The sequence below is a fragment of the Delphinus delphis genome, chromosome 20 (assembly GCF_949987515.2).
Source record: "Delphinus delphis chromosome 20, mDelDel1.2, whole genome shotgun sequence".
Lineage (NCBI taxonomy): Eukaryota > Metazoa > Chordata > Mammalia > Artiodactyla > Delphinidae > Delphinus > Delphinus delphis.
Window position 1 is genome coordinate 39997215 of NC_082702.1, and position 26207 is coordinate 40023421.

A 26207-nucleotide genomic window follows, 5' to 3' on the forward strand; every position below is an offset into this window, starting at 1 on the left:
TTATTACAAATGAGAAAAATGTTTATTAAGGAAACAACTTAACAGTTCTCCCTTAGCAGAACTTTACAGACTGGAGCACAACCTGAAGGCAATTACAGTTTCAATCATTAACACACTATAGGGTACTTATTCTACAACTGGAAAGTTGCTGAAGTTTGTGACATGCCACTATAAATGTAAGTATTATTAAAAATTACAAATTGTTTGGTGATTACTTTGATAACCTCTTGAGCAGCAGCTCCTGCAAGGAAAAAGGAGAAAAGCAAATCTTTGAAAAAGGTAAATTTCAAGAGTTCTATAAAAATATTCAATTCTGTACAGAAAACCTTTCCTTTCCAAAACCAAAGATGTTTAAAAGCAATCCAAAAGAGACATAACTTACTGAGTCATATCAAAACAAAGGACTACAATTTTTTATAACTATGTTATTAAAGGAAATAAAACTTTTGTTATATACATTCACACCCTGGCATATTATGCCACAGTTTAAAAGAAGTATTTTTAATTATGGTGGTTTAAAAAGACTGGCAAAATATATTAAGCAAGAAAAACTCAAAACAATAGTATGGATGACTGCACTTTTTTTAAAGGCTAAATATAGGCAGAAAGGATTCTCAAAGGATACCCTTCTGTTGCATTTGAATTTTACCCTGTGCATGTTTTATAATAAAAAGGGGGGGGGCGTTTCCCTGGTGGCGCAGTGGTTGAGAGTCCGCCTGCCGATGCAGGGGACGTGGGTTCGTGCCCCGGTCCGGGAGGATCCTGCATGCTGTGGAGCGGCTGGGCCCGTGAGCCATGGCTGCTGGGCGTGCACGTCCAGAGCCTGTGCTCCGCAACGGGAGAGGCCACAACAGTGAGGCCCGCGTACCGCAAAAAAAAAAAAAAAAAAAAAGAGGGGATAAAGGGGCTTCCCTGGTAGTGCAGTGGTTAAGAATCTGCCTGCCTGCCAATGCAGGGGACACGGGTTTGACCCCTGGTCCAGGAAGATCTCACATGCCATGGAGCAATGAAGCCCGTGTGCCACAACTACTGAGCCTGCGCTCCAGAGCGCGTGAGCCACACTCCAGAAGCCCGGGCGCCTAGAGCCCGTGCTCTGCAACAGGAGAAGCCACCACAATGAGAAGCCCGCACACCACAACTAGAGAAAGCCCGCGTGCAGCAACAAAGACCCAATGCAGCCAAAAATAAATAAATAAATATTTTTAAAAAGGGAGGGTAAAGGAATATCTGTAATTTGGAAAGGATCTATATTAGATACCCAGACTGCTATACTCAGTAACAGTCTGAGTATATAGTAACAGTAACAAGTTTTAAAGTTACTATTCAAAACAAAACAACAGAAAAAAAAAAAAACGACCAAGAAAACAATTTTTCATCTTTTATAATCTGAAGCTTCCGCTTTCACATTCACTGATTCAATAAAATTTGAGACTCTACTGTGTACCAGATACTGTCCTAGGCACTAGGGATACAGCAGGGAACAAAAGACAAAAATCCTTATCCTCATGGATCTTACTTTTCAGTAGTGAGGGAGAGAGAATTTACAAATAAGTAAAACGTCAAGTGACTAAGTGCTAAGGAGAAAAAGCAAGGAAGGGGGATATGATGCAAGAGGAGGGACTGTTTTAAATGAATCAGGGATGGCCTCACAGGGAAGATAATATTTTTAAAAAGACCTGAAAGAAATGACTTGTGCAGAATGATTATAGAATGCACATGTTATAGACCGAATGCATGTCCCCCAAAATTCATATGTTAAAGCCTTAACCCCCAATGTTACCATATTTGGAGATGGAGTTGAAGTCTTTGGGAGGTAATTAGGTAATTGAGGTCATGGGGGTGGGGCCCTCATGATGGGATTAGTATACTTATAAGAAGAGACGCCAGAGAGCCTCCTCACCTTCCTGCACAAAGAAGAGGTTATGGCACACAGCAAGATTGTGACTGCCTACAAGCCACAAAGAGAGGCCTCACCAGAAACCAACTATGCTGGCCCTGACCTCAAACTTCCAGGCTCCAAGGAGTTTTATTTAAGAGATGGTATTGTTGAGTTGGGTCCTGAAGAACAGGTAGATTTTAGACATGCAGGCAAGAGGGAAACTTAAGGCAAATGGGCCCAGATTGGGGTAAAGATTCAAGGAGCGGGAAATCAAAGGGCATGTCTAGGGGAAAAGCAAGTAACTTGAAAAAACCAAGGCCAGAAAGGCTGGGTAAAACCAGAACACAGAATTTTTTTTTTTTGTGTGGTACGCGGGCCTCTCACTGTTGTGGCCTCTCCCGTTGCGGAGCACAGGCTCCGGACGCGCAGGCTCAGCGGCCATGGCTCACGGGCCCAGCCGCTCCACGGCATGTGGGATCTTCCCGGAACAGGGCACGAACCCGTGTCCCCTGCATCGGCAGGCGGACTCTCAACCACTGCGCCACCAGGGAAGCCCAACACAGAATGTTTTAAATGTCAAATGAAAGACTCTGGATTTATTTTCCGAGGACTACTGTAGTGTATATGTGTGTACTGCCAGGTGAGAGGGTTAAGTGAGAGACACAATCAGAGCTATGCTTTAGAAAGATTAATTACTCTTCAGGAGTTTAAAATGGACAGCAGTGGGAGAGATGGAAAGCAGGGAGACCAGTTTGGGGGGTACCAAAATAATCTAAACTCAATATTAACATTGTGCTTCACTGACCTCCCTAGTTATAACAGCTGGGAAAACAAAACTTCATAACTGTACTATATAACAACAGGTGACAGTCTTCTCATCTCTGGAACTCACCCCCTAAGAATGCAGCAATGGTGTGTGGTTCAGCAGCTCCGTATCTGCAACTACAGGAAAGGATGGAGACATGAACATAGATTAGCCTTATGACAGGACAGTATTGTCTCTTGCATTCCCTAAAAAAATACTCACAATTCATGGACATAATCATCTTTCACTATTATGGATAATCCATATTCCTGAAGGAAGCCAGTGAGACAAGACTTCAACTTGCCTATATCTTCTTCAACTTGATAGTTAGATACCCCTAAAATATATATATGCAAATTAATTTTCATTAAAATAAATATGTGACTCAAAATTACTGGCTATCTCCTTTATTTAATCCAGTTTTAGGTATTCTAGTCAAAACATTAAGGTGTAAAACTGAATTAAGAACAAAAATAATGGAAAGTATGAGACAAATATTTGCAGCTATCACAAACCTGTAACAATCAAAGAAACCATCTAAAATCTATTAAAAATTTGAGTTTGACAAATCTGCTTTGTTCAGTGCTCCTTACCCAGTATCTGGAAGAGTATCTGACACGTAGTGGTGCTCAGTAATTATTTGATAGAACTGAATGAATGAGAAAGTAATGTCCTATTTATACCCTTTATAAAACTTATAGCGTTTACTACCCATTTCCAGGAGATTAAATGACATATATAAAACTATAATAATAGATAACACTTACGGAGCATTAATAGATGCTGGACATTGTTCTAAACACCATCTAAAATATTAATTCATTTAATCCTTACAGCAACCCTACGAAGTAGGCACTATTATTATCTTCATTTTACAGATAAGGAAACTGAGGCACAGACAGATTAAGTTATTTGCCCGAGTTACTTAGCTCATAAGTAGCAAAACTGTGATATGAGCCCAGGCAGTTCTTAATGATGAAACTATGATGTCTCCAAAGGTAAGCTATTATTATTATTACTGCTGGAAGGAAAAATGTAATTGCCATAATATCCAGGTATTACTAAAACCCTCTAGTTTATTTTTTAACCCCTCTAGTTTAAAAACTATCATTGGGACTTCCCTGGTGGCGCAGTGGTTAAGAATCCACCTGCCAATGCAGGAGACACGGGTTTGAGCCCTGGTCTGGGAAGATGCCACATGCCGCGGAGCAACGAAGCCCGTGCGCCACAACTACTGAGCCTGCGCTCTAGAGCCTGCGAGCCACAACTACTAAGCCCACATGCCACAACTACTGAAGCCTGCACACCTAGAGCCCGTGCTCTGCAACAAGAGAAGCCACCACAACGGGAAGCCCGCACACCGCAATGAAGAGTAGCCCCCACTTGCCGCAACTAGAGAAAGCCCGTGTGCAGTAACGAAGACCCAATGCAGCCAAAAATAAAAATTAATTAATAAAAAAAAAACCTATCATCACTCCTCCTCAAAATAGTAGCATCTACCCTTTATTGAGTACTTAAAAAAAGCTAAGCAGTATGTTAAGTGATTTTCATACATCACGTATCTAACCCTTACAATCTAATAGAGTAGCTATTATTATCACCTTTCCATACTGAGAGAACTGAGACTTGGAGGGAAATAGTGACTCACCCAAGATCAAGAGATAATAAGTGATAGATAGAACTTGGATTTGGACCTAGGTTTAACTCCAAAGCCTATGCTCTATGTAATAGCTAATCTCCCATGATGGCTCCCCCATGAACACCTCTTCGTGCCCTGTGTGGTCCCCCTTCTGCTCTTAATCTAATGTGACCCTGTGAAGCCAACAGAACATGACATAAGTGATGCTGTGACTTCCAAGGCCAAGTCATAAAAAGCCTTGTACCTTCCACCTGGGTCTTTTGGAATGTTAACTCTGGGGAAGGCAGCCACTATGTAAGAAATCTAGGACTCCCATGCTAAAAGGAAGCCCCAAGTAGCCATGTGGAGAGAGAGGCCTGACCAGCACCCGCCCGCTTCCCCCACAGCAGTTCCGGATATCCCAACTAAAGTGCCACACACGTGAGTGAGCATGTCTTCTTGGATGACTCCAGCCCCAGGCGTCATGCAACTCCATGAGATCCCCTTCCCCCAGTGAAAACTGCCTAACCGAGCCCAGCCCATCCACAAAGCAATGAGACAGAAAAATCGACTGTTTTAAACTACTAAATTTGGGGATGGTTGGTTATGCAAGAGATAACCAAAAATACATTCTAAGCAAACAATACAAATAAAGCAATACATATTTGGTGTTTATTCCTTTTCCTTTTCTGGTAAGCTTGCTCATTAAGATTATAACTCAGTGGGTATACTACGTCAGTTGGGGCAACAGGTTTTATGACACACCCAGAATGTGCTGCTATGCAATAATCCTGCACAATTAAAATTACAATCTTAATAAAGATACCCTGGGCAACTGAAGACCTTTGAGCATATGCCAATTCCCCAATTACTACATTAACAGATAACAAAAAATAGATACTGAGCAAAGAAACATCTTCAGAGTTCTGAGCTGAGAAATCACAGGCATACTTCTTGTGGTTTTCTCATTCCACTAAATCAAACTCAGTGTGAGTCTTAGAAGTAAACTGTACAAAGTGACAGGAAAAAATTTTATCCTATATGCAATCAACCAACAGTCCCCTGTGTTGAATCAAACACTACTTGCAACTGGTTACACTTAAAAAACAAATGGTATTTCCTCACTGAGACGAACCAGGTGTAAATTGTTTACAGTGTGACTTCAAGCATCACTACTGCAAACACCCCAAGAATCCTTTAAGATTTCATTCTATTTAAGTATTTATTTAAGATTTTATTGGGGACTTCCCTGGTGGCGCAGTGGTTAAGAATCTGCCTGCCAATGCAGGGGTCATGGGTTCAAGCCCTGGTCCGGGGAGATCCCACATGCCGCGGAGCAACTAAGCCCATATGCCACAACTACTGAGCCATGTGCCACAACTACTGAAACTTGCATGCCTAGAGCCCGTGCTCTGCAACACAGACAAGCCACTGCAATGAGAAGCCCGCACACCGCAAGAAAAGTAGCTCCCGCTCACTGCAACTAGAGAAAGCCTGCGCGCAGCAACAAAGACCCAACGCAGACAAAAATAAATTAATTAATTTTAAAAAAAAAGATTTTATTGGGAATTCCCTGGTGGTCCAGTGGTTAGGACTTGGAGCTTTCACTGCTGTGGCCTGGGTTCAATCCCTGGTCAGGGAACTAAGATCCCACAAGCCATGCTGTGCGGCCAAAAAACAAGATTTTATTGTATTTGATAATTTGATTGCTATTCTTACCTGGATATCTACCATGTTGTTTATGAAATCTATCAACAGCCCGTAACATTAAGTATAATACTATCTCATTATCTGGATTGTCCATGCTGGAAACTGAAAGGAAAAAAATTTCAGTATAATTTGTGTAATTCATGACATAAAAACAAGGAAGGACTGAATTTACTATATACTCAAGTTTCAGAATACAAGGCAATTCTATCATAAAATTTAAATATTTTGTGACAATAAAATAGAAAATGATAAATAACTATAAAATAAAGGGAGATACGTTACTGAGATAAAACCCAAAGGTCTTATAGACTATTAGCTATGGTCACATAACCTCTACTATGGTAGTAGTATGCTCACTTTAGCTCTTCTACATATCACACAACTTACTCAGTGACCTAAATAGGATTTTATGTATGTATATATTAAGTTTTATATTTGAAATTATGACTTCTTGGATAGGTTTATAGAATAAAATTTAGAGTATAAATATTTACATTATCCTTTATGTTATCACCATACACTCTACTATACATTCTGTTATACACAAAATATTTATATCCTTAGAATTAATTAATAACCTAGCATCAAAAGGTTATTACTGGGGCTTCCCTGGTGGCGCAGTGGTCGAGAGTCTGCCTGCCAATGCAGGGGACACGGGTTCGAGCCCTGGTCTGGGAGGATCCCACATGCCGCAGAGCAACTGGGCCCGTGAGCCACAACTACTGAGCCTGCGCGTCTGGAGCCTGTGCTCCGCAACAAGAGAGGCCGCGACAGTGAGAGGCCCGCGCACCACGATGAAGGCTGGCCCCCCCTGGCCGCAACTAGAGAAAGCCCTCGCACAGAAACGAAGACCCAACACAGCCAAAAATAAATAAATAAATAAATTTTAAAAAGAAAAAAACCTCACTTTAAAAAAAAAAAGGTTATTACTTACTAATTTCATCCTTGTTAACTGTATGCAAGCCATATTCTTCAGCTAAGGATCGACATCTCACCACTCGAAGAAATGCAGAATTGCTGCCTGAACACAGAAAAGACATTATGGAAGTAAATGGTTAAGATATATGACTATCCCAGTTAAGAAGAGGAAATTCTGTGTATCCTCTTCACAGACATGGAAGTATGAAGAAAAGGTTCTAATAGTTAGCAGAGATGGCACCAGAACACAAGTTATCTTAAATTCATGTCCTTGGCATTACAACCAGTTCAGCACTGACTACACAGGTGATGGCACTTCTCTGAGCCTCAGTTTTCACTTGTGAAATGGAGATATACTGTTTACCTTTGAGCTGTTCTATGGATCAAAAATGTAACTGTGTACAGTACGTACCAAGCAGAATGCCTGATAGGGCTCAATGAATAGTAGTTTTTATCATTATTATGGACAAGCAGTACTGAAGGAGAGTGTTATACATACTGTGCTCTGAGAATATGTAAGGCTTTAAAAAAAAAAAAACAAAAACTTTGTATTATGGAAATTTTCAAACATATTCCAATAGAGACCAGAATAATAAACTCTCAAATACCCAACGCATCCAGCTTTTAATCTGGTATCATATAATCTAGTAGCACAAACACTAATGCATAAACACGGTGTAAGATTAGTAATGGAACAAAACATTGAAACTAAGCCTAAACAAACATGTTGAAGAGTCTTAAAATGAATAATTTGGATAAATAATTTTAAGGATGGGTAACACACAAAATGTAGACTTTTGCAGAAACTAGGGGTCATAGCTACAGGGAAAAATCCTCAGATGGCATGTAAAATAGATTTTATTACTCTTAAACTAACTCTTAAATTCTCTGGGCCTACTCAGGAGTTATCAAGAAGACCCCGGGAGCCTAGCCACTCTGAAACTAGATGGCAAAATTCTTAATTCTATCACAGTCATTTAACACTGATCGAAGTTAGTATTTAAACCAATACTGTCAATGTACATGTGACTCAAGACTTCACACCCAAAGTCTTCAGATAAAACTTTCCCAAGTTATTTAAAATGAGTAAGCTGAAAATAACTGTGTTACTGATAATTTTCAATTAATTGATCTTCATGTCTTTTTAGCATTAGATAAATATGCTCTACCTCTGACCAGTCTTAGAATACCCTCTCCATTTATTATGAGAAAAAAAAACCTTACCCAATAATTACCTATGTCAATACCACTGAGACCATGGAAAATTTTTAATTTCAACCATTTAAAATTGCTGGGAACATTTCCCATGGCACATTTTTATCAAACAAAATAAGGAAATTAAGTCAAGGTGACTTACAGAGTAATTTTAATTCTTTCTCTGAAATGGACTCTGGTGCCTGTAAAGAGATAAATGCAGATTTTGCTCCAGTATAAAAGCAGATTAACAGAGGGTGCAGCACAAAGCCCATCACTATGACAGGCCTTTTCATTAGCAGGTAAGTGAGGACACCTCTAAAGAAGCTTTGAGGCAGTGCCACACCTTCTCTCTAAGCCTTTTCTGGCTGGAGTTACATGATGCAATCAGTCCTATATGGAGCTGTACTGTCCATCAAAGGCAGCGTGCCCGGCAGCTTACCTGGCCTATAGACTGAAGCAATTTGGCAACGTGATTACCCACAGCAGCAGCATCTTTCTTTGCTTTTTCACGGTAACTGGAAAAGAACAACAAAAAGCTACTATTAACGAATATTTAAATTACCAAATTTGGGGACTTCCCTGGTGGCGCAGTGGTTAAGAATCTGCCTGCCAGTGCAGGGGACACGGGTTCGAGCCCTGGGCCGGGAAGATCCCACATGCCGCGGAGCAACTAAGCCCATGTGCCACAACTACTGAGCCTGAGCTCTAGAGCCCATGAGCCACAACTACTGAGCCCACGTGCCACAACTACTGAAGCCCGCGTGCCTAGAGCCCATGCTCCGCAACAAGAGAAGCCACGGCAATGAGAAAACGGTGCACCGCAACAAAGAGTAGCCCCCACTCGGCACAACTGGAGAAAGCCCGTGCGTAGCAACAAAGACCCAACGCAGCCAAATATAAATAAATAAATAAATAATTACAAATTTAAATCTCACCATGAATCAAACAAAAAATGTCTTTCCCTTTCATGAAAAAATACTGATCTGAAAACACATCAAATGTGACAATGCCATGGAAATTCTACCAGCACCTGTTAGTGGTTGGTGATGGATTCTTGGACTGCACTAATAACCTAGGCTCCCTCAATACTAACTTAAAAACTGCCCTTCTAGAGAGATCCATGATCCATGCTTCTCTGACAGAGGACCTAACAAAATATGTTGCAAAAGAACACAATCTCCTTGAGGTCAAGTCCAAGGAAAGTTAAATACTTCAAAACTGTCCATCTACAAATTCATGTAAAACTTTTAAGTCTATTTACATTTTCACCCTCTAGAGATGATCAGTGTTAAGCTGACTACCTCTGATATGAGGTCATAATTCTTTTGTCCTCAACTGACTTTTCCCAAGTTTTAGGTAGTTGAACTTTTAGGCTAGGGCAATAAAGATGTGTAGGAGAATGACTGAGATGAAGCGCACAATCTGTCTAGGGAAGAGAGACCTTCTCTGTGTGTCATTATCTGGCCCCTGAAGAAACAAGGCCAGTGGCCCTGGATTCATCAGCACCATGCCCAAAGTACACAAGGGTAATATCCATTGAGACCTGTCCTTATGACAATCTACCTGGGTTCAGGCTAGTGATACCTGGATAGCAGGTGTCTATCTATAGTCATGAACTCTTTAAATTATGAAAATTAATGACAAAAAATTCATCAAAACTAAAGACTTCAAAGTTTTAAATTACAGATAAAAGAGAGTATAGGGCCATGGTTAAGAGTATAGAGGTGAGTTGCATAGATTCAAATCTTGGTTTTGCCATTTCCCAGTTGTCAGACCCTGAAAAAATTACCTCTACTATGTCTTAGTTTTCTCACCTGTAAAACTGGGACAATAATAGTATCTCTCTCATAGGGCTATTGTGAATACTAAATTAGTTAATACATAGAACAGCTGACAGCACAGAGTTAAGTGCTCAAATGTTAGGTTTTATCTTGAAATATGAAAAACAAAATCTGACCCTTCAGGGGGTATATGGGAACTCTATACTTTCTGCCCAATTTTGCTGTGAACTTAAAACTGTTCTTAAAACTAAAATATGGGCTTCCCTGGTGGCGCAGTGGTTGAGAGTCTGCCTGCCGATGCAGGGGACACGGGTTCATGCCCCGGTCTGGGAAGATCCCACATGCCGTGGAGCGGCTGGGCCCGTGAGCCATGGCCGCTGGGCCTGCGCGTCCGGAGCCTGTGCTCCGCAACGGGAGAGGCCACAACAGTGAGAGGCCCATGTACCGCCAAAAAAAATATATATATATATATATATATATATATTTTAAAAATCTGCCCCCTAAATTTTTTAGCTTATTTTTATAAATTTATTTATTTATTTTTGGCTGCATTGGGTCTTCGTTGTTGCACATGGGCTTTCTCTAGCTGTGGCGAGCGGGGGCTACTCTGTCGCGGTGTGCAGGCTTCTCATTGCAGTGGCTTCTCTTGTTGTGGAGCACGGGCTCTAGGCGTGCAGGCTTCCATAGCTGTGGTTCGCAGGCTCTAGAGCACAGGCTCAGTAGTTGTGGCGCACGGGCTTAGTTACTCTGCGGCATGTGGAATCTTCCCGGACCAGGGATAGAACCTGTGTCCCCGCATTGGCAGGGGGATTCTTAACCACTACACCCCTAGGGAAGTCTCTTAGATTATTTTTAAAGTGATAAGACTATAACAGGTTTCCATTTGATTTCTGATTTCTGGTAGACTGATAAAATATGTTCATCTCTAATATAAACAGATTGATTTTTCTACTACACAGTTTGAAAACAGGTGACTTACACATTTTGCAGTTTTATATATTTGCCTGAATCTGCAATCATATCAGGAATTGTGCCTCGAACAGGTAAATTTCCTTGACCCTCTTTGGCCACAAATTCCTTTAAGGCACGAGCTAAAATCCAAAATGTCGGAGTCTAAAAGAAGCAAAAAAAATTAATATTAAGTGACATCTGAATTTGACCCAAAGGTTAAGGTGTCATTATTTTTACTTTTTTTGTTATTGTTACCTGTTTGGTGATATTTATGCAGCGATCATCATTAAATATATCTTCAATACTGCTTGGGATCTAACAAAGGAACAGGAAACATTTACTTATAATAAGAATTAATATAAGTTCACTTTTATTTTCACTGCCCACTTTAACTTCCACTGCAATTTTCCAAACAAGTTCAAATACAAACTTAGACTTTTATTCAGAATCACCACCAGATGGATTTATTGGCGAAAGAGCGAATGGAAGAAAGTCCCCTCCTGCCCACTGCTGTTAGCATTAAAGACTGACCTATTCTCTTACATCATAAATAGAGTAAAGAAGGAGCCTAAGTAAATCTTTTTATAGTCATATTTGAAGACAGAACAAAGATAACAGACATTAATACCAAGCTAGATTTGTAGTCCTTCATGTTTTTCCATCTTGTCAAAAATCTGAAACACTTACACCCTAATTAGTGACTGCTGAAAGAGACAACCACTCTGACAGAAATAAGGTAGTTAAATTAAGGGCGTTTAATGCTAGCAAGAACATCATACATTAATAAAAACTATAGATTTCTTAGGCTTTGATTCTACTGTTGTGTGGAAAATAGAACTTTCTTACTGGTAATTCCTAACTGCTCTCTCTGCTTCCACTCCCAGTCCCCTACAGTCTTTTGACCTCACAAGAGCCAGAATAAGTTTTTTAGAAATATAAATCAGGTCACTCCATTCCCCTGCTCAAAACACTTTAGTGGCCTGCAGTGCCTTTATGATCAGGCCCTTTCTGCCTCTCCAAACTTAAATCCCTCCCACCTCTTTCCCCTTTGTTTACTTCATTCCAATCACAGTGGCTTTCATACTGATCCTTGAACAAATGCCAAGCATCATCCCACTTCTGGGCCTTTGCACATGTGCTTCCTTGGCCTGAAAAGTTCTTCCTCCAGACCTCTGCATGACACTTCACTTAGGCTTCTGCTTAAACACATCTCTTTGAGAGTCTCCCTGGCCCCTCCTGATCCCAGACCTCCTCTCCATCATACTCTACCCCTTTGTTCTACTCTAATTTTGTTCACAGCACCTGGTACATTTGTCTGTTTGCTTAGTTCACTGTCCCCCAACCATGAGAACCTTGTTTTTTTTAATTGGGGTAAATTTTACATTCAGCAAAATGTACAAATCTTTTTTGTTTTGGGTTTTTTTTTTTTTTTTTTGTGGTACGTGGGCCTCTCACTGTTTTTTTGTATTTTTGTTTTGTCCATTATAACTTCTTTTTCATTTCTAATTTTATTGATTTGAGTCCTCCCTTTTTTCCTTGATGAGTCTGGCTAAAGTTTTATCAATTTTGTTTATCTTTTCAAAGAACCAGCTTTTAATTTTTTTTGTTTCTGTTTTTGTTTTTGTTTTTTGCGGTACACGGGCCTCTCACTGTTGTGGCCTCTCCCATTGCGGAGCACAGGCTCCGGATGCGCAGGCTCAGCGGCCATGGCTTACGGGCCTAGCTGATCCGCGGCATGTGGGATCTTCCTGGACCGGGACATGAACCCATGTCCCCTGCATCAGCAGGCGGACTCTCAATCACTGCGTCACCAGGGAAGCCCCAAATGTACAAATCTTAAATGTAAAATTCAATGATTTTTGATAACTATACACATACTTCTAACCATCACCCCAACTGAGACACAGAAAATTTTCATTACCCCAGAAAACTGTGTGATTCACAGAGCACACACTTTTAATCACTCAGCAACACTACCTCATTGTCTCCAAAAAGTATGTAATGACACCTTGAGTGCTTTCCTAACTTGAAAGGTAGCATTTTTTCCTGTTTTAAATTATAAGAAATTCTGGGAATTCCCTGGTGGTCCAGTGGTTAGGATTCCACACTGCTAACTGTTAGGCCCTCACTGCTGAGGGCCCAGGTTCGATCCCTGTCAGGGAACTAAGATCCCACAATCTGTGTGGTGCAGCCAAAAAAAAGATTAAAAAAAAAAAAAGGATTAAAAAAATTATAAGAAAATTCTAACTTACACTACCAGTTGTATTATTCCAAAGTTCCCCAAAGAACTCACTGGCCAGAATTCAAAAACAAAACAACAACAAAACAAAGGGCATCTAAACTAGGTTATCCTCCAAGTAATTTTTAAGGTATACAATGTCATTAAGAACATCTTCCTATATATCCAAATAATTACTGTCAAAAGCAAAGCAGGGTAAGATTTAACTTTTCAGGCAACACTATTTTGGACCAGCAAAATACCACCTTCATTATATAATTCCTACCCCAAAACACTTATTATTCACAAATCATGTACTTCAAACAATTAATTTATATAAATCACTGTATCAAATTATATGCTGAAGCACTGAGATCCATTTTAACAAGGACAATACAGAATCTTATTAAAAGAATATTCAAGCTGTATTATAGACATTAACTTCTAACCAACTCTACAGTTTGAGAAATATTAAATTAAAATTAAAATCAACTATTTCACGTATGAGGACTTCAGAAAACACCTTTCATTTGTGAATACCTCATCAGCTCTTAATACCTGAGTTGTATTTAGTGCTGTGTTCACATTTTTAATAGCTTCTTCAAAATTCTCTTCATCTTCCGGAGCCCCATTTTCATTCTTTAGAATTCCTATTAAAATAGAAATTGATTAGCAAACGACAGCCCTTTTTCTTTTCACTCTTTCTCTCCCCCCAGCATTATGGAGATAACCTTGTCAGATTCTGAAGGGAGGACTGGATACTGAACCTTAAGAAGAAATATGGCTAATCACTAGTCATTCTTTTTTTTTTTTTTTTTTTTTTTTTTTTTTGCGGTACGCGGGCCTCTCACTGTTGTGGCCTCTCCCGTTGTAGAGCACAGGCTCCCGACGCGCAGGCTCAGCGGCCATGGCTCACGGGCCTAGCCGCACCGTGGCATGTGGGATCTTCCCAGACCGGGGCACGAACCCGTGTCCCCTGCATCGGCAGGCGGACTCTCAACCACTGTGCCACCAGGGAAGCCCACTGGTCATTCTTAAAACTACACAAGGAGTGGCTCCTTAACCTCCCGAGGAAAATAAAATAAAAGCTCATGATGGGGGCTTCCCTGGTGGCACAGTGGTTAAGAATCCGCCTGCCAATGCAGCGGACACCAGTTCAAGCCCTGGTTCAGGAAGATCCCACATGCCACGAAGCAACTAAGCCCGTGCGCCAAAACTACTGAGCCTGCACTCTAGAGCCCACGAGCCACAACTACTGAAGCCCACGCGCCTAGAGCCCGCGCACCTAGAGCCCGTGCTCCTCAACAAGAGAAGCCACCGCAATGAGAAGCCCGTGCACCGAACCAAAGAGTAGCCCCCGCTCACTGCAAGTAAAGAAAGCCCATGTGCAGCAACGAAGAACCAATGCAGCCAAAAATAAACAAATTAAAAAAAAAAAATCTCATGATGGCATCATCTGACAAAGGTGTTGACAGAAATTCAATAAACATTAGCTTCAAGCAATATGCTTTTCCAACTTTATACATTTAATCACATCCCATATTACCTTGTCTAATCAAATCTCTGAAGTCTTCTTTTTCTTTATACGTTTTAGGTATTCGTCCATTTGTCTAAATTGGGTTAAAAAAATTTTAATCTAGTTGTAAAAACTCAAAATATGGAAACTGAAAGTCCAGTTTCCCCCTATCCACATGAGATTTTATCAGCAAATCTATACCTTGGTGAAATCAGCTGACTTGATAGAAAACAGAAACTGTGGGCCATTTCTCTACATTCATTCCCCACTGCCAGTTTCAGAATGACATTTGTTCAAATTTCATTTTGTTAATAAAAATGTCAGTATCAAAAGAGAAACTGCTAGATTTAAACTAGCAGTTTAAATCAGCTGCCCTATAACCACATGAGGAAAAAAAATCAATGCCCCACCCCCTCCAATGAAATTCTTTATAATAAACTGAAAAAATACAGTCATATATGGAATTTCTCTTTTCAAGAAAGGACATACTTCACTATACCACTGTGCTAAATATTTAGCTATGATCACAATCCATGGAGTGTGGCTATGGTCCTAAAAATAAAAGAATCAAAGGAAATATCAGTATTAGTTAACATTAATTAGTTAACATTTATTTTTCACTATACCACATCATTTTCAACAAATTCAACAATATTTATTAAATTCAATTATTCAACAATGTTTACATCTCTCAGTATATGTGGAATAATGAACGAAGGAAAATGAACTGGGTTAACAAAAACTGCTTTACAAAGATTTTGAAGGCAGTGTCCAATTTAATTCTAATAAGGCAGGTATATACTATGATTGTCCCCATTCTACCATTAAGAAAACTGTCTCAGGGACTGCCACCCAAAAATAAAGCTCAAGTATCCTGATTTCAGATACCAATCCTAGACTAAGGAAAAGGGATCCTTTCTGTGTTTTCTGATGAACCAAATACCTGCATTTAATTAATGGGTAGTCAGGGGGAAAAAGTGTGTGTGTGTGTGTGTGTGTGTGTGTGTGTGTGTGTGTGTGTGTGTGTGTGTGTGTGTGTGTGTATGCCTTAAATTACATGGCCTGTTATAAATATCATTATTTCTATAATGAAATATGCAGTTGCCTTGGTAATTCTCAAACACTAAAAATAAGTTTTAAGAGGAGTCAGTTTCAACAAACACCACCCCAAATTCAAACTGTTTTAAAAAGGACATCTATTTGTTTAGGAAAGAGCCATGAAGAGGGCTTCTGGGATATGTTAATGTCCAATTTCTTGATCTGGGTGTTGATTACACAGATATGTTCAGTTAATGTACTTTTCTTCAATAAACAAGTTTTTAAATTTTGGGGAAAGATAGATTTATTTAAAATAAATTAGGTACAATGTTGTTACTATGTGACCTGGATGACAGGACTATGGAGGTTTATAGTATTTCCTCACTTTGTAATTCAAAAACCTTAGGTTAAAAACAAAGTTTTAAGTATACCTATAAATGGAAGGTCACTCACACTACCAACCTTTTTTTCCATATGATCCAAATCATAAGACTGAAAATGTTCTCTCAGTTCAGGAAATGGCTTATCCAGTCGTAGATCCTCTAATGCATTATCTGGATGAGATTCTATTACTGTGAAACAAATAATCCCAAAAGATAAACTTACTTCTTTAGCAATACTGCTGGCAGTACATACATTATAGGAACTTAGGAAATCTGTAATTTTTTTTTTTTTTTTTTTGTGGTACGCGGGCCTCTCACTGTTGTGGCCTCTCCCGTTGTGGAGCACAGGCTCCGGACGTGCAGGCTCAGCAGCCATGGCTCACGGGCCCAGCCGCTCCGCGGCATGTGGGATCTTCCCGGACCGGGGCACGAACCCGTGTCCCCTGCATCGGCAGGCGGACTCTCAACCACTGCGCCAGCAGGCAAGCCCGGAAGTCTGTAATTTTTAAATGGGCATAGGGCCTACAGGTTTTTCTCATTGTTTTGTTCATTATTGAGTTAAATTTACATATACATACAAATTTGTATTTTACTAAATGCACAAATTTTAAGTGGACTATAGTTTTTGTTTTGTTTTGTTTTTTTTATTTTTTTTATTTGCTGTACGCGGGCCTCTCACTGTTGTGGCCTCTCCCTTTGCGGAGCACAGGCTCGGGACGCGCAGGCTCAGTGGCCACGGCTCACGGGCCCAGCCGCTCCGCGGCATGTGGGATCTTCCCAGACCGGGGCACGAACCCGTGTCCCCTGCATCGGCAGGCAGACTCTCAACCACTGCGCCACCAGGGGAGCCCCTGGACTATAGTTTTAATAAACGTAAAACCAAGATTCCTTTAGTGAAGAATTTTCTTATTACAATTGGAAAAGATCAAAATAGGTAAAATTTGTACTCCGATAGCACCCAACAACCTACCCTTCCTCCACCTGTGGTCTTCAACAGACAGCATCACCATCCACCTAGACCTCTTCCCTAGAAATGTGATGGTCTTCCCTGACTTCGAGCTTCCTTGGCCCAGTATCAGTCCCTCCCCACATCCTGATGTCACTTCATACACAGCTCTCCACATAGGGGAGCATGGGAAAGTGTGTAGTTTCAGTGAGTGTTTAAAGCTAGGCTCCATTCTGTCACTTGCTAGCTGTGTGACCTTAGGCAAATAGCTTGATCTCTCTATGCCTCAGCATCCTTATCTGTAAAAAGCAGATAAAACAGTATCAGCCTTACAAGGATGTTGGAAAGATTAAATGCAATAATCCACATAAAGGCAGGCACACAGCTAGCAATGTTAACCTTCATTACCATCTACCCCCTCTTCCCTATCCTTATAACATCTGCCCTCAGTCAGGGGCTCTCTCTCTGTCTCTCTCTTTCTCTCACCTAGACCACTGAAAATCTCCTAAAAGCAACCCTTGTCTCCAATCTTTACCCCTTCAAATCCATTCATTCTCCACCGGGTTTCAGAGTGACCGGTTTAAAACAAAATGTTTGCCTTGTCACTTTCCTACTTACAACTCCTAAATGACCCAGCACCACTGCCAAAAACTTATCCTCAAAAGCCACTCCTTAGCTGCCCAGGCAGATACCACTTTTCAGTGATGCTACCAATGCCAATGACTGTCATTACACTAGCAGAGTACCTGGCTCAGAGCAATGCAGGAGTACTGAACGAAAACTTTATATGATGATTTAAGATTAAAATTTTCTAAATAAAGGGACTTGAACTGATGCAAGCCTGCCTATGGATGAGTTCAGTCTCCTATAAACACTGTTTCCTTGGAACAGTAGTTAGGTAAATGCCTTGCTTGCTGTGTGCAATTACACCTGAACTGGGGAAGCCTAATGCCTGTATGAGAATGGAATAGAATACTGGTGGGGGAAAAGGTGGCATATCCTTTCTGTGTCAGTGTAACCCACATACCTTGGCTCTTACCTGTGCCAGACATACATGCCCTATGTAGGTTAGGAGGCAAAAAAAGCTAGGTATTTGCATAGCTGCTGGGCCTCCTAATAAGATGAAGCAGCTGCACCTGTTGTATCTCCTGCTTTGTATCCTTCTATAATGCTAAGTAAAGGAAATACAAAGATTAAAGCCTACTGATTCTGACTGCCACTTTGAACGTGTAACCAGAGTTGAGCTGCTACAAATTTACTCTGTGATTTAAAACTGACTTTCTAAATTGTCAAGTTCCTAAAATTATAGCTAAAGCAACCAATAGGAAGCCCCATATGTGCAACAATTTTACCTGGATGTTCTTTTATAATGATCCTCATATAACCAACTAGTCCATATGTCCTACAGATCAAAAGAGGGATTTGGGAACTCCAGAGGACATCTGCTAAACGTAGTAATGTACTGTAAAAGAAGGCACAAAAGATAAGAACATAAGCAAATGGAAACATGCCAAATGTGAAAATGCTTTAAAATAAAGCAACTTTCTTACTAAATAATAAATGCAAAGGTATATCTATTGAATTTACATAAACAGCATATTTACATAAACATATGCTGAAAAGCAAGAAATTCCACAAGGTTGCAGTCTCAAAGAAAGTATAGACTAGAGAGATATGAAAACCTAGTCCTTTGTATTAGGGAGAATGCTACTGAAAGACATCTCCTAAACATTTCCATAATAAAGAAGAAAATATTTATAAAACCTTTGTATACAGCGCCAAGCACTCCCTATAGTTAATTCTAACTAGTTTTTTTTTTCACTAAAAAAATAACCAATGTTCAATTTAACTGTTCTAAATATATTTTTTTTAAAGTTTCACATCTCAGTATTTTTCTCTTCCCTATCTTTTTAGTGCTGGAGATCTATAAGCACTTCTAATTAAAGATTTCTATGGAGTTTAAGAATTTTAAGGACCACAAACTCTGCAGTGAAAACAAAACCATGCAAATCTAATAAGAGATTAAAATAAAAACAAATTAACTTAAAAATTTACCTTTCAGGAAGCTGAGTTGCAACCACAATGGTAAACCTACAGAAAAATGAAGGATCATTGTCTAGAAGGTTTTCTGGACTCTAAATAGGACAGGGGAAAGAAAATCCAACAATTTGACAATCATATTAAAGATGACAGAAACAGTTAAGCTACTTTAGAACAAGTGAGGTAAATGCTAGACTCCAATGTTAAAATAATTCAACTCTCAACATAAATATACAAAGATTCAAAATTCTAAATTCCTAGGGCTCTGAATTACTAAAAAATTAAATTTCTGATCAGAAATAATAATGTGTATATATATACATATATATATATACCTCTTCCACAAAATTCCCAGAGACATCGTTATTTAATTCTTGTAAGAATTCCATGGCGGCTTGAGCTCGGTTCTTTTTAAAAACAAAACATTTTACTTGAATTAGAAAAAAATTTGGTTAAAATTAACCCCTTAATTTACAGATCAGGCAAAAACACTGTAAAACAACCCAAATTCCATGCACAGATATGACAACTCTGCTTTACATATTGTGTTTAAATTGGGACTAAACCAGAGTATTACTTAAAACAGAGCTAAACCATCATTATTCAGAATTCTTAAATGCTTACATGACTTGCACTCTACTTTTCTGATTAGGCAAATGACCAGAAAACCCTGGGGAGCAGGTAGGGAGATTCTGAGTCAGGCTGAGACTTACTCTAACCTCCCACATTTACAGTCCTGCACATGAGAGGTCAGTCATTAAAGAAACAGTCATTTCTATTCAGAATACTACACTAAGTTGACCCATATGGTTTTGTAAGATTTTTAATATGAAATACAAAACTAAGACACATTCTGACTAACTCTTGGTAAAAAAAAATCTTCTTAACCAAAATACCCTAACCTCTGAACATTAACATCACTGAATATTTAACTTTAATACAGGATAATAAAAACACGAATAGTACTTCTAAGTTCTTAAACTACCAAGCATATAAAGATTTACGAGATCAGAAAAAAAATGAGATAATTAGCTTTTTTCTCAGAGGAATAGTAAGCTCTTTTAAAGTAAAGCTTTTCAAACAATCGAAACACAGTGGCATCACTAGATGTTCAAATACAACTATATTCTATAACAAACTGATTTTTTACCTTGCCAATACTGCTTCTCTGAAGGAAAAAACTAAAATAGAATAAAAACAAATTTAATGGCTTCTCTGACTATAAAGGAAAGGTTATTTGTAATACCAGGTGCATTTCATTCACAGTTTAAAACAAACTATATTTTAATTTCAGACTGTAACAGCCTTCCTGGAGGAAGAAAGCTGGATGAAACTTGTAACCAAAGACAGGCTAATAAATCAATGTTACCCAAAGTATGTACCACAGAACATGAATTTCACAAAATGCTCTGAGAAAAGGGTTCCCGGGCTTTAAAAAGTTTGGGAAACAACATATGTTATATTCTCTCTTGGAAATTCATAATATATGTAATACGCATGATGTTGAAGTCTTACACTAAAGAAATATTTAGTTTCATTTGACCCATTTCCCAAACTCATTTGACCATGGAATCCATTTGCCCATTTAACAGCTACTGACCACACTTGGGAAATGCTGCATTGAATAGTCTGCTTTTGCAGGTAACTATAACAGATTTATTCAGGCTTCCTCCCACACATACCCTTGTTGTGCCCCAAGGTCCAGATCTGAGTCTGCTGATCAGAGTCAGGGTACCCTTGGAGCACAAGCTCAGCAGCTCCACAAGAGAAAGAAACCTCATTCTGTTCTAACCAACCAAGCAAGCAAAGATAAAAGGACTTTTTCTTTATAGATACCAATAAAAGGGTGTTGTGGTAGTGAAACTTGTATTACCACCCAGAGAAAAGATAACAAAGCTCAATGTGAACCAAATTCTGATTTCCCTTCTATTTACTCATTGTTGTTGTTTACTGACAAATATAATGAGAGACCCCAGATTCCAAGTCCCTGAAAAGGCAAGCATGAAATCCAAATTGGGGAATGCTCTGAAAGCCTAAATATGATCATCTTTAAAGAATGATATGCAGGCCATCTTTAAAACAGCATTTTTAGGGCTTCCCTGGTGGCGCAGTGGTTAAGAATCCACCTGCCAATGCAGGGGACACGGGTTTGAGCCCTGGCCCGGGAAGATCCCACATGTCGCAGAGCAACTAAGCCCGTGCACCACAACTGGTGAGCCTGCACTCTAGAGCCCGCGTGCTGCAACTAGTGAAGCCCACGCACCTAGAGCCTGTGCTGCGCAACCAGAGAAGCCACTGCAATGAGAAGCCTGCACACCGCAACAAAGAGTAATGCCTGCTCGCCGCAACTAGAGAAAATCTGTGCACAGTAACGAAGACCCAATACAGCCAAAAAAATAAAATAAATTAAATAAATAAATTTATTTAAAAAAAACGAACAGCATTTTTACAGACAGTGTAGTGTAGAAAGAGATATACCTGGACTAAGCTTAGAAGACACCACAAACAAAAGGTAGCTTTTACTATCTTATAATCCGAAAATACAATTATTGTTAATTATATACTAACATCTAGGAATCAATATAAGGACTCAGGAAGGATCCAGATTTCACAAATAAAGTAATAATGACTACCCTTTTTCATTAATAACAACAATAAAGACAGTAATGATGGGTATCTTTTACTAAAGGCCTATTTGCCAGACACTGTGCTAGCACTTTACCTATATTAACTCACTTCATCCTTGCCATGATCCTAAGCATAGGGACTATTTCCACCTGGAAGTTAAGTCACCCTGATTGAGGAGTTGAAGCTGGAATTCAGGCCTTGCTCTCCCATGACAAGGCACTGCCTTCCCTAACGTGCAGGTATTTGAAAAGAATAGAACATACTTATTTCCAGCATCTTCTCCGCTGACCTGATTTCCATCAATAATTGTAAATGAACCAATACCTGGGAGACAAAACAAGAGTCAGTCAAGAATATATATTTCTAGCTCAAAACCTTAAAGAAGTAAATCTACAACAACAAAAGTATAATACCTGGTAGTACCAAGTTTTTAAGAATTTCAGTTCCTGTAGCTGTTGCATTTATTAGGCAAACATGAGCAGATTCTAAAGCCTCTTGCCCATGATCACCCCACAACCTACAAAAGAACACACAAATTTAACGTTTTCAAAGCTTTCATGAAAACACAGCTTTATTTGAATCATGATCTTTGATCTTTAAAGTGTTCTCGTATAGAATAACTGATGTGACAACCACGGCAAATATGCGAGACAGGAACAGCAGGAGGTGTTACGGGGATTATATAGCTGACTAACCTGAGACTCAAACAGGTTGATGACTGGCATGGTTAAAGGGGGGGTTAAATCAGAACTAAAAATTTGGTCTTCCAGCTCCTAGTCCATTATTCTTTTCAAGCCAGATAACTTACAGAACAGAAAGTCTTTGTAGTCATTAACATTAGAGAAGAACCTTAGATTTATTTATTATTATTATTCTTTTTTTTGGCCGTGTCACGTGGCATGTGGGCCATGTGGGATCTTGGTTCTCCTCCCAGGGATTGAACCTGCGCCCCCTGCAGTGGAAGTGTGGAATCTTAACCACTGGACCGCCAGGAAAGTCCCGAGAAGTACCTTAGATTTAAAACCTATTATTCTCTATTTCATTTCTCCTTAAGTTATAGGCATCCAGAATATTTAAGATCTTGACATAGGACTTATCACCATGACGTCTGCCAAGAGTGAGAAAAGATTTACCAAGAAAATTGAATTATCATCTGAAAAGCCTTCACACTGACTTCAATAAGAGTGCTTTAAAATGTAATTCCCAATGAACATTCTAATAGCATGATTAATAAATGCATATATTAAAAAACAGAAAGATGTAATAAGGATTAGAAATATATGTTATAACCTGAAATATATGTTATATCCTGTCACACCAGCATATCATCAACATGGCAAGGTACATGATCAAATAAGCATCATGACAGCTGATCCAACCTGGTTACCTTCGCCCAGAAAGCCTATTAACTAATGTATCTTTTCTTGTCAGTATAGGAACTAGTATAGGGGGAGCCCAAGTCATTAGAAAAGTTTCATAGCCTGGAGGACTGATAGACTTTAAGGTGCTTTCCCTGTCACCTGATCTAAAGCAGATTCCCTCTTTTTATGTAGCCCATATGTCTTCCAGAGCATATCACAACTGTAACTGCCTCATTTCGGGTTTTTTTCTTTAATTAATTTATTTTATTTATTTATTTTTGGCTGTGCTTGGTCTTCGTGGCCGTGCCTGGGCTTTCTCTAGTTGCAGTAGCTGGGGCTACTCTTCGTTGCGGTGCGGTGGCTTCTCTTGCTGCGGAGCACGGGCTCTAGGCGCGCAGGCTTCGGTAGTTGTGGCTCGTGGGCTCCAGAGCGCAGGCTCAGTAGTTGTGGCGCACGGGCTTAGTTACTCCGCAGCATGTGGGATCTTCCCAGACCAGGGATCGAACCCGTGTCCCCTGCATTGGCAGGCAGATTCTTAACCACTGCGCCACCAGGGAAGCCCTCATTTGGTGTTTTATTTGCTGAACACCCATCTCTCCATTCCACTCTAAGCTCCATAAGGGTCCAGACCACTCCCACTGTTCACCACTGGAACCCCAATGCCCGATACAGTGCTCTGCCCAAGATAAGTGATCACTGAATAACTGTCAAATGCATGGAGGAATAGCCTAGAAGAACCAGACAGACTGGAAATGTCTGTTTTTTCTGTGAAAGTAGGGCATACAGAAGACACCTGACATATTTGGTTGATGGATACCCGGGTAGTTGGAAAGTAAGCCTAAAAGAATACTGGTGCATCTCTAGGTAATATATTTCAAGAAACGGCCCAAACAAGAAATCAATCCTCTCTATTCTCTTGCTGGCCTAAGGAAAGCAGGGCCTGCTGACTGCTAGCTGGCTCAACAGCTTTGCTGCTTTGCTTGTAACCGCTTCCCTCTGACACTTCAAAGCCAATAAACAGTTCTCACGGTGAAAGGTAAAGTTTGGTCCTTAAATGGACTGGACTCAGCAAAAATGCTTTTTTGTCACAGTTACTTAGTAATCTAAAATATCTTCTCAGCTCTGTCATGTATGGTTACATCTGCATTCAAAACACAAGGATCTCCAAGAATTTACAAGAGAACACAAGTTGGTTACAAGGGCTCTGCCACCTTGCTTCTTTCCCCAGAAGCTCAGGAGCAGATAGTACCAGCTCTGAAAAAGCCAGAAGGACCTGAGTTTACAACTTGGTTCAAATACATGGGAAACTGGGCAGGTTACAGAACTTTTCTAAGACTCAGTTTCCCCATCTATAAAGCAGAGAGAATATCTACCTTCAAGGCTGGTCTCCGAATTGAGTGCATAAAGCCCCTAACACAGCACTAAGCTATAGGTACAAATGGGTTCCAGTCCTTAGGGACACACTGTAACTTCTGGCTTGGGGGCTCCAGAAAGGAAGCGGGCCAAACATCTGTGTTACTTCTGCTGCCTTAACACACAGAAGATGATCAATAAATAAGGAATGGGGAGTGTTAGGAGAAAAGGCATGGGAGAGGAAGTAGTCAAGAACCAGCCCGATGGCTTAGACCTGCAGTGTCCATTAAGGTAGCCATTAGCCACATGTGGCTAATGAATAAGGCTAGTCCAAACTGAGATGTGCTATAAGTGTAAAGCGCTGGATTTCAAGGACAGAATGGAAAAAAATGTTAAATATCTCGAATAACTTTTTATACTGATTATGCATTAAAATGGTAATAATTTGGATATATTGGGTTAAATAAAATAAAATGCATTATTAAAATTATTTTCACCTGTTTATTTTTCCTTTCTTAATGTGGCTACCAAAAAATATATATAACTACACAGGTGGTTTACATGAGACTAGCATTATATTTCTAGTGGACAGCTCCGGCTTAGAACAATACCTAAGACTCGGTGCTGCTCTCTGCGGCCGGGATGGGGTATTCCCGATCCCCTCATTCTGCAAAACGAGAAGCCTGAGCACAGCGAGGTGGAACTGGCAGCTGCCCCGGTGACCCGGCTGACGCTGGGACGGTGCACCTCGACCTGCACACAGCGTGGCGAGCGGGCGGGCGCGCCCCTCGGGGAAGGCGAGTCCCGGCCCTCGAGAAGCACCGCCGGCCCCAGGCCGGAACCCTGAGCGCCGGCTGCACGGCCCGGCCCAGCCCGGTGGGAGGCCTGAGGGAGGCCCAACCACGCCGCCCGCCCGCTTAGCCCCGGCCCGGACGCAGAGGAACCCGCTGGCTCGCCCGACTCGGTGAGCCCTGGCTCACCTCAGCTGCCGGTCGTACTTCTGCTCCTTAAGCAGCTTTCCCGGCTGCGCCATGGCCGCGCCCGCCGCGCGGAGAACCGCCGGGCCACTACCGAGAACAGCCACCACCTCCACGAGCGCGCAGGCGCACTAAGCTCCCTTCGCTGCAGCTGCCTCCTGCGCGCTGCCCGCAGGGGGCGCCGCCACTGCACTGCGCACGCGTCGCCTGTACGCCAGGCGTGTGCGGCCAAAGCTCAGACTCCGGGCTGGTAATCTAGTCCTCCCCAGTGCACCAGCCCCTCTAGTCCGCCAGTCCGAGAATATGTACGCAGTAGCTGTGGGGAACTCGAGCTTTGGAATCAGGCAGATTTAGATTTTAACCACTTACTGGTTGTGAGATCTGATCTTTACCGCTCATATCCTCAGTTTGTTCCTCTGTGCAATGGGGATAAATGAGCCTCCTTCACAGAGTTCTATTAGTCTTTAATGAGATTTTGAATACACAGAACAAGACTCACAAAAAATCATGTCTGAATAATAACTTTCATTATTATGATCATTATTATTCACCCATTTCTTCCATCCTGTCATTCAACAAGCTCACACTAGGGCAGGTTTCCAATCACAAAGTTAGCTGCTCCTGGATGCAGATGCAAAGAGGAATAAGTCTGGGGCTCTGTTCTAGGGGAGTTCATTGTCCCAAGACAGGAGAGGGACAGTAAACGAGTACTCACCAGACAATATGAAGCTGGGGAGCTGAGAGGTGGGCAGAGGAACTCCACCCACTCCCCCTCTCCAGGAATGTTTCACGTGGTGTGGGCAAAGTAGAATGTTTTAAGCAGAAGGAACAGCAGGTGTCATCCCTGGGAGGCAGAGAAGGCATGACAGGCTGAAGCACTAAACTTTG

The 26207-nt window shown here is 40.7% G+C and overlaps 1 protein-coding gene across 5 annotated transcripts; it reads right to left on the bottom strand.

Moving 5' to 3' along the window:
• NAE1 (NEDD8 activating enzyme E1 subunit 1) lies at positions 1-25442 on the bottom strand. Of its 5 annotated transcripts, XM_060000425.1 has the most exons (20): positions 25323-25436; positions 22042-22145; positions 21892-21952; positions 20151-20181; positions 19336-19407; positions 19016-19095; positions 18313-18422; positions 16094-16203; positions 15083-15145; positions 14624-14687; positions 13636-13727; positions 11115-11174; positions 10888-11021; positions 8567-8642; positions 8288-8327; positions 6947-7033; positions 6022-6114; positions 2907-3021; positions 2772-2821; positions 1-241 (listed from the first exon to the last, which is right to left on the bottom strand). In XM_060000425.1, exons 1-20 carry the CDS (start codon positions 25373-25375, stop codon positions 132-134), a joined length of 1605 nt encoding a protein of 534 aa, XP_059856408.1. In that variant the 5' UTR covers positions 25376-25436; the 3' UTR covers positions 1-131. The 5 variants fall into 5 exon arrangements, with proteins under 5 accessions (XP_059856408.1, XP_059856411.1, XP_059856410.1 ...); XM_060000428.1 differs by lacking the exon at positions 22042-22145 and having other exon boundaries at positions 25323-25442; XM_060000427.2 differs by lacking the exon at positions 19336-19407.
• Positions 25443-26207: the final 765 nt, after the last annotated feature.

Excerpts from the sequence above, each read along its gene's own strand:
- NAE1 (XM_060000425.1), bottom strand. The coding sequence starts at position 25,375 with ATGGCGCAGCCGGGAAAGCTGCTTAAGGAGCAGAAGTACGACCGGCAG. Across the intron at positions 20,182-21,891 it reads GGAGAAGATGCTGGAAATAA|TTTTTTCCTTCAGAGAAGCA; the intron begins GTATGTTCTATT and ends ATTCTATTTTAG. Across the intron at positions 19,096-19,335 it reads CTGGGAATTTTGTGGAAGAG|AGTCCAGAAAACCTTCTAGA; the intron begins GTATATATATAT and ends TGTCCTATTTAG.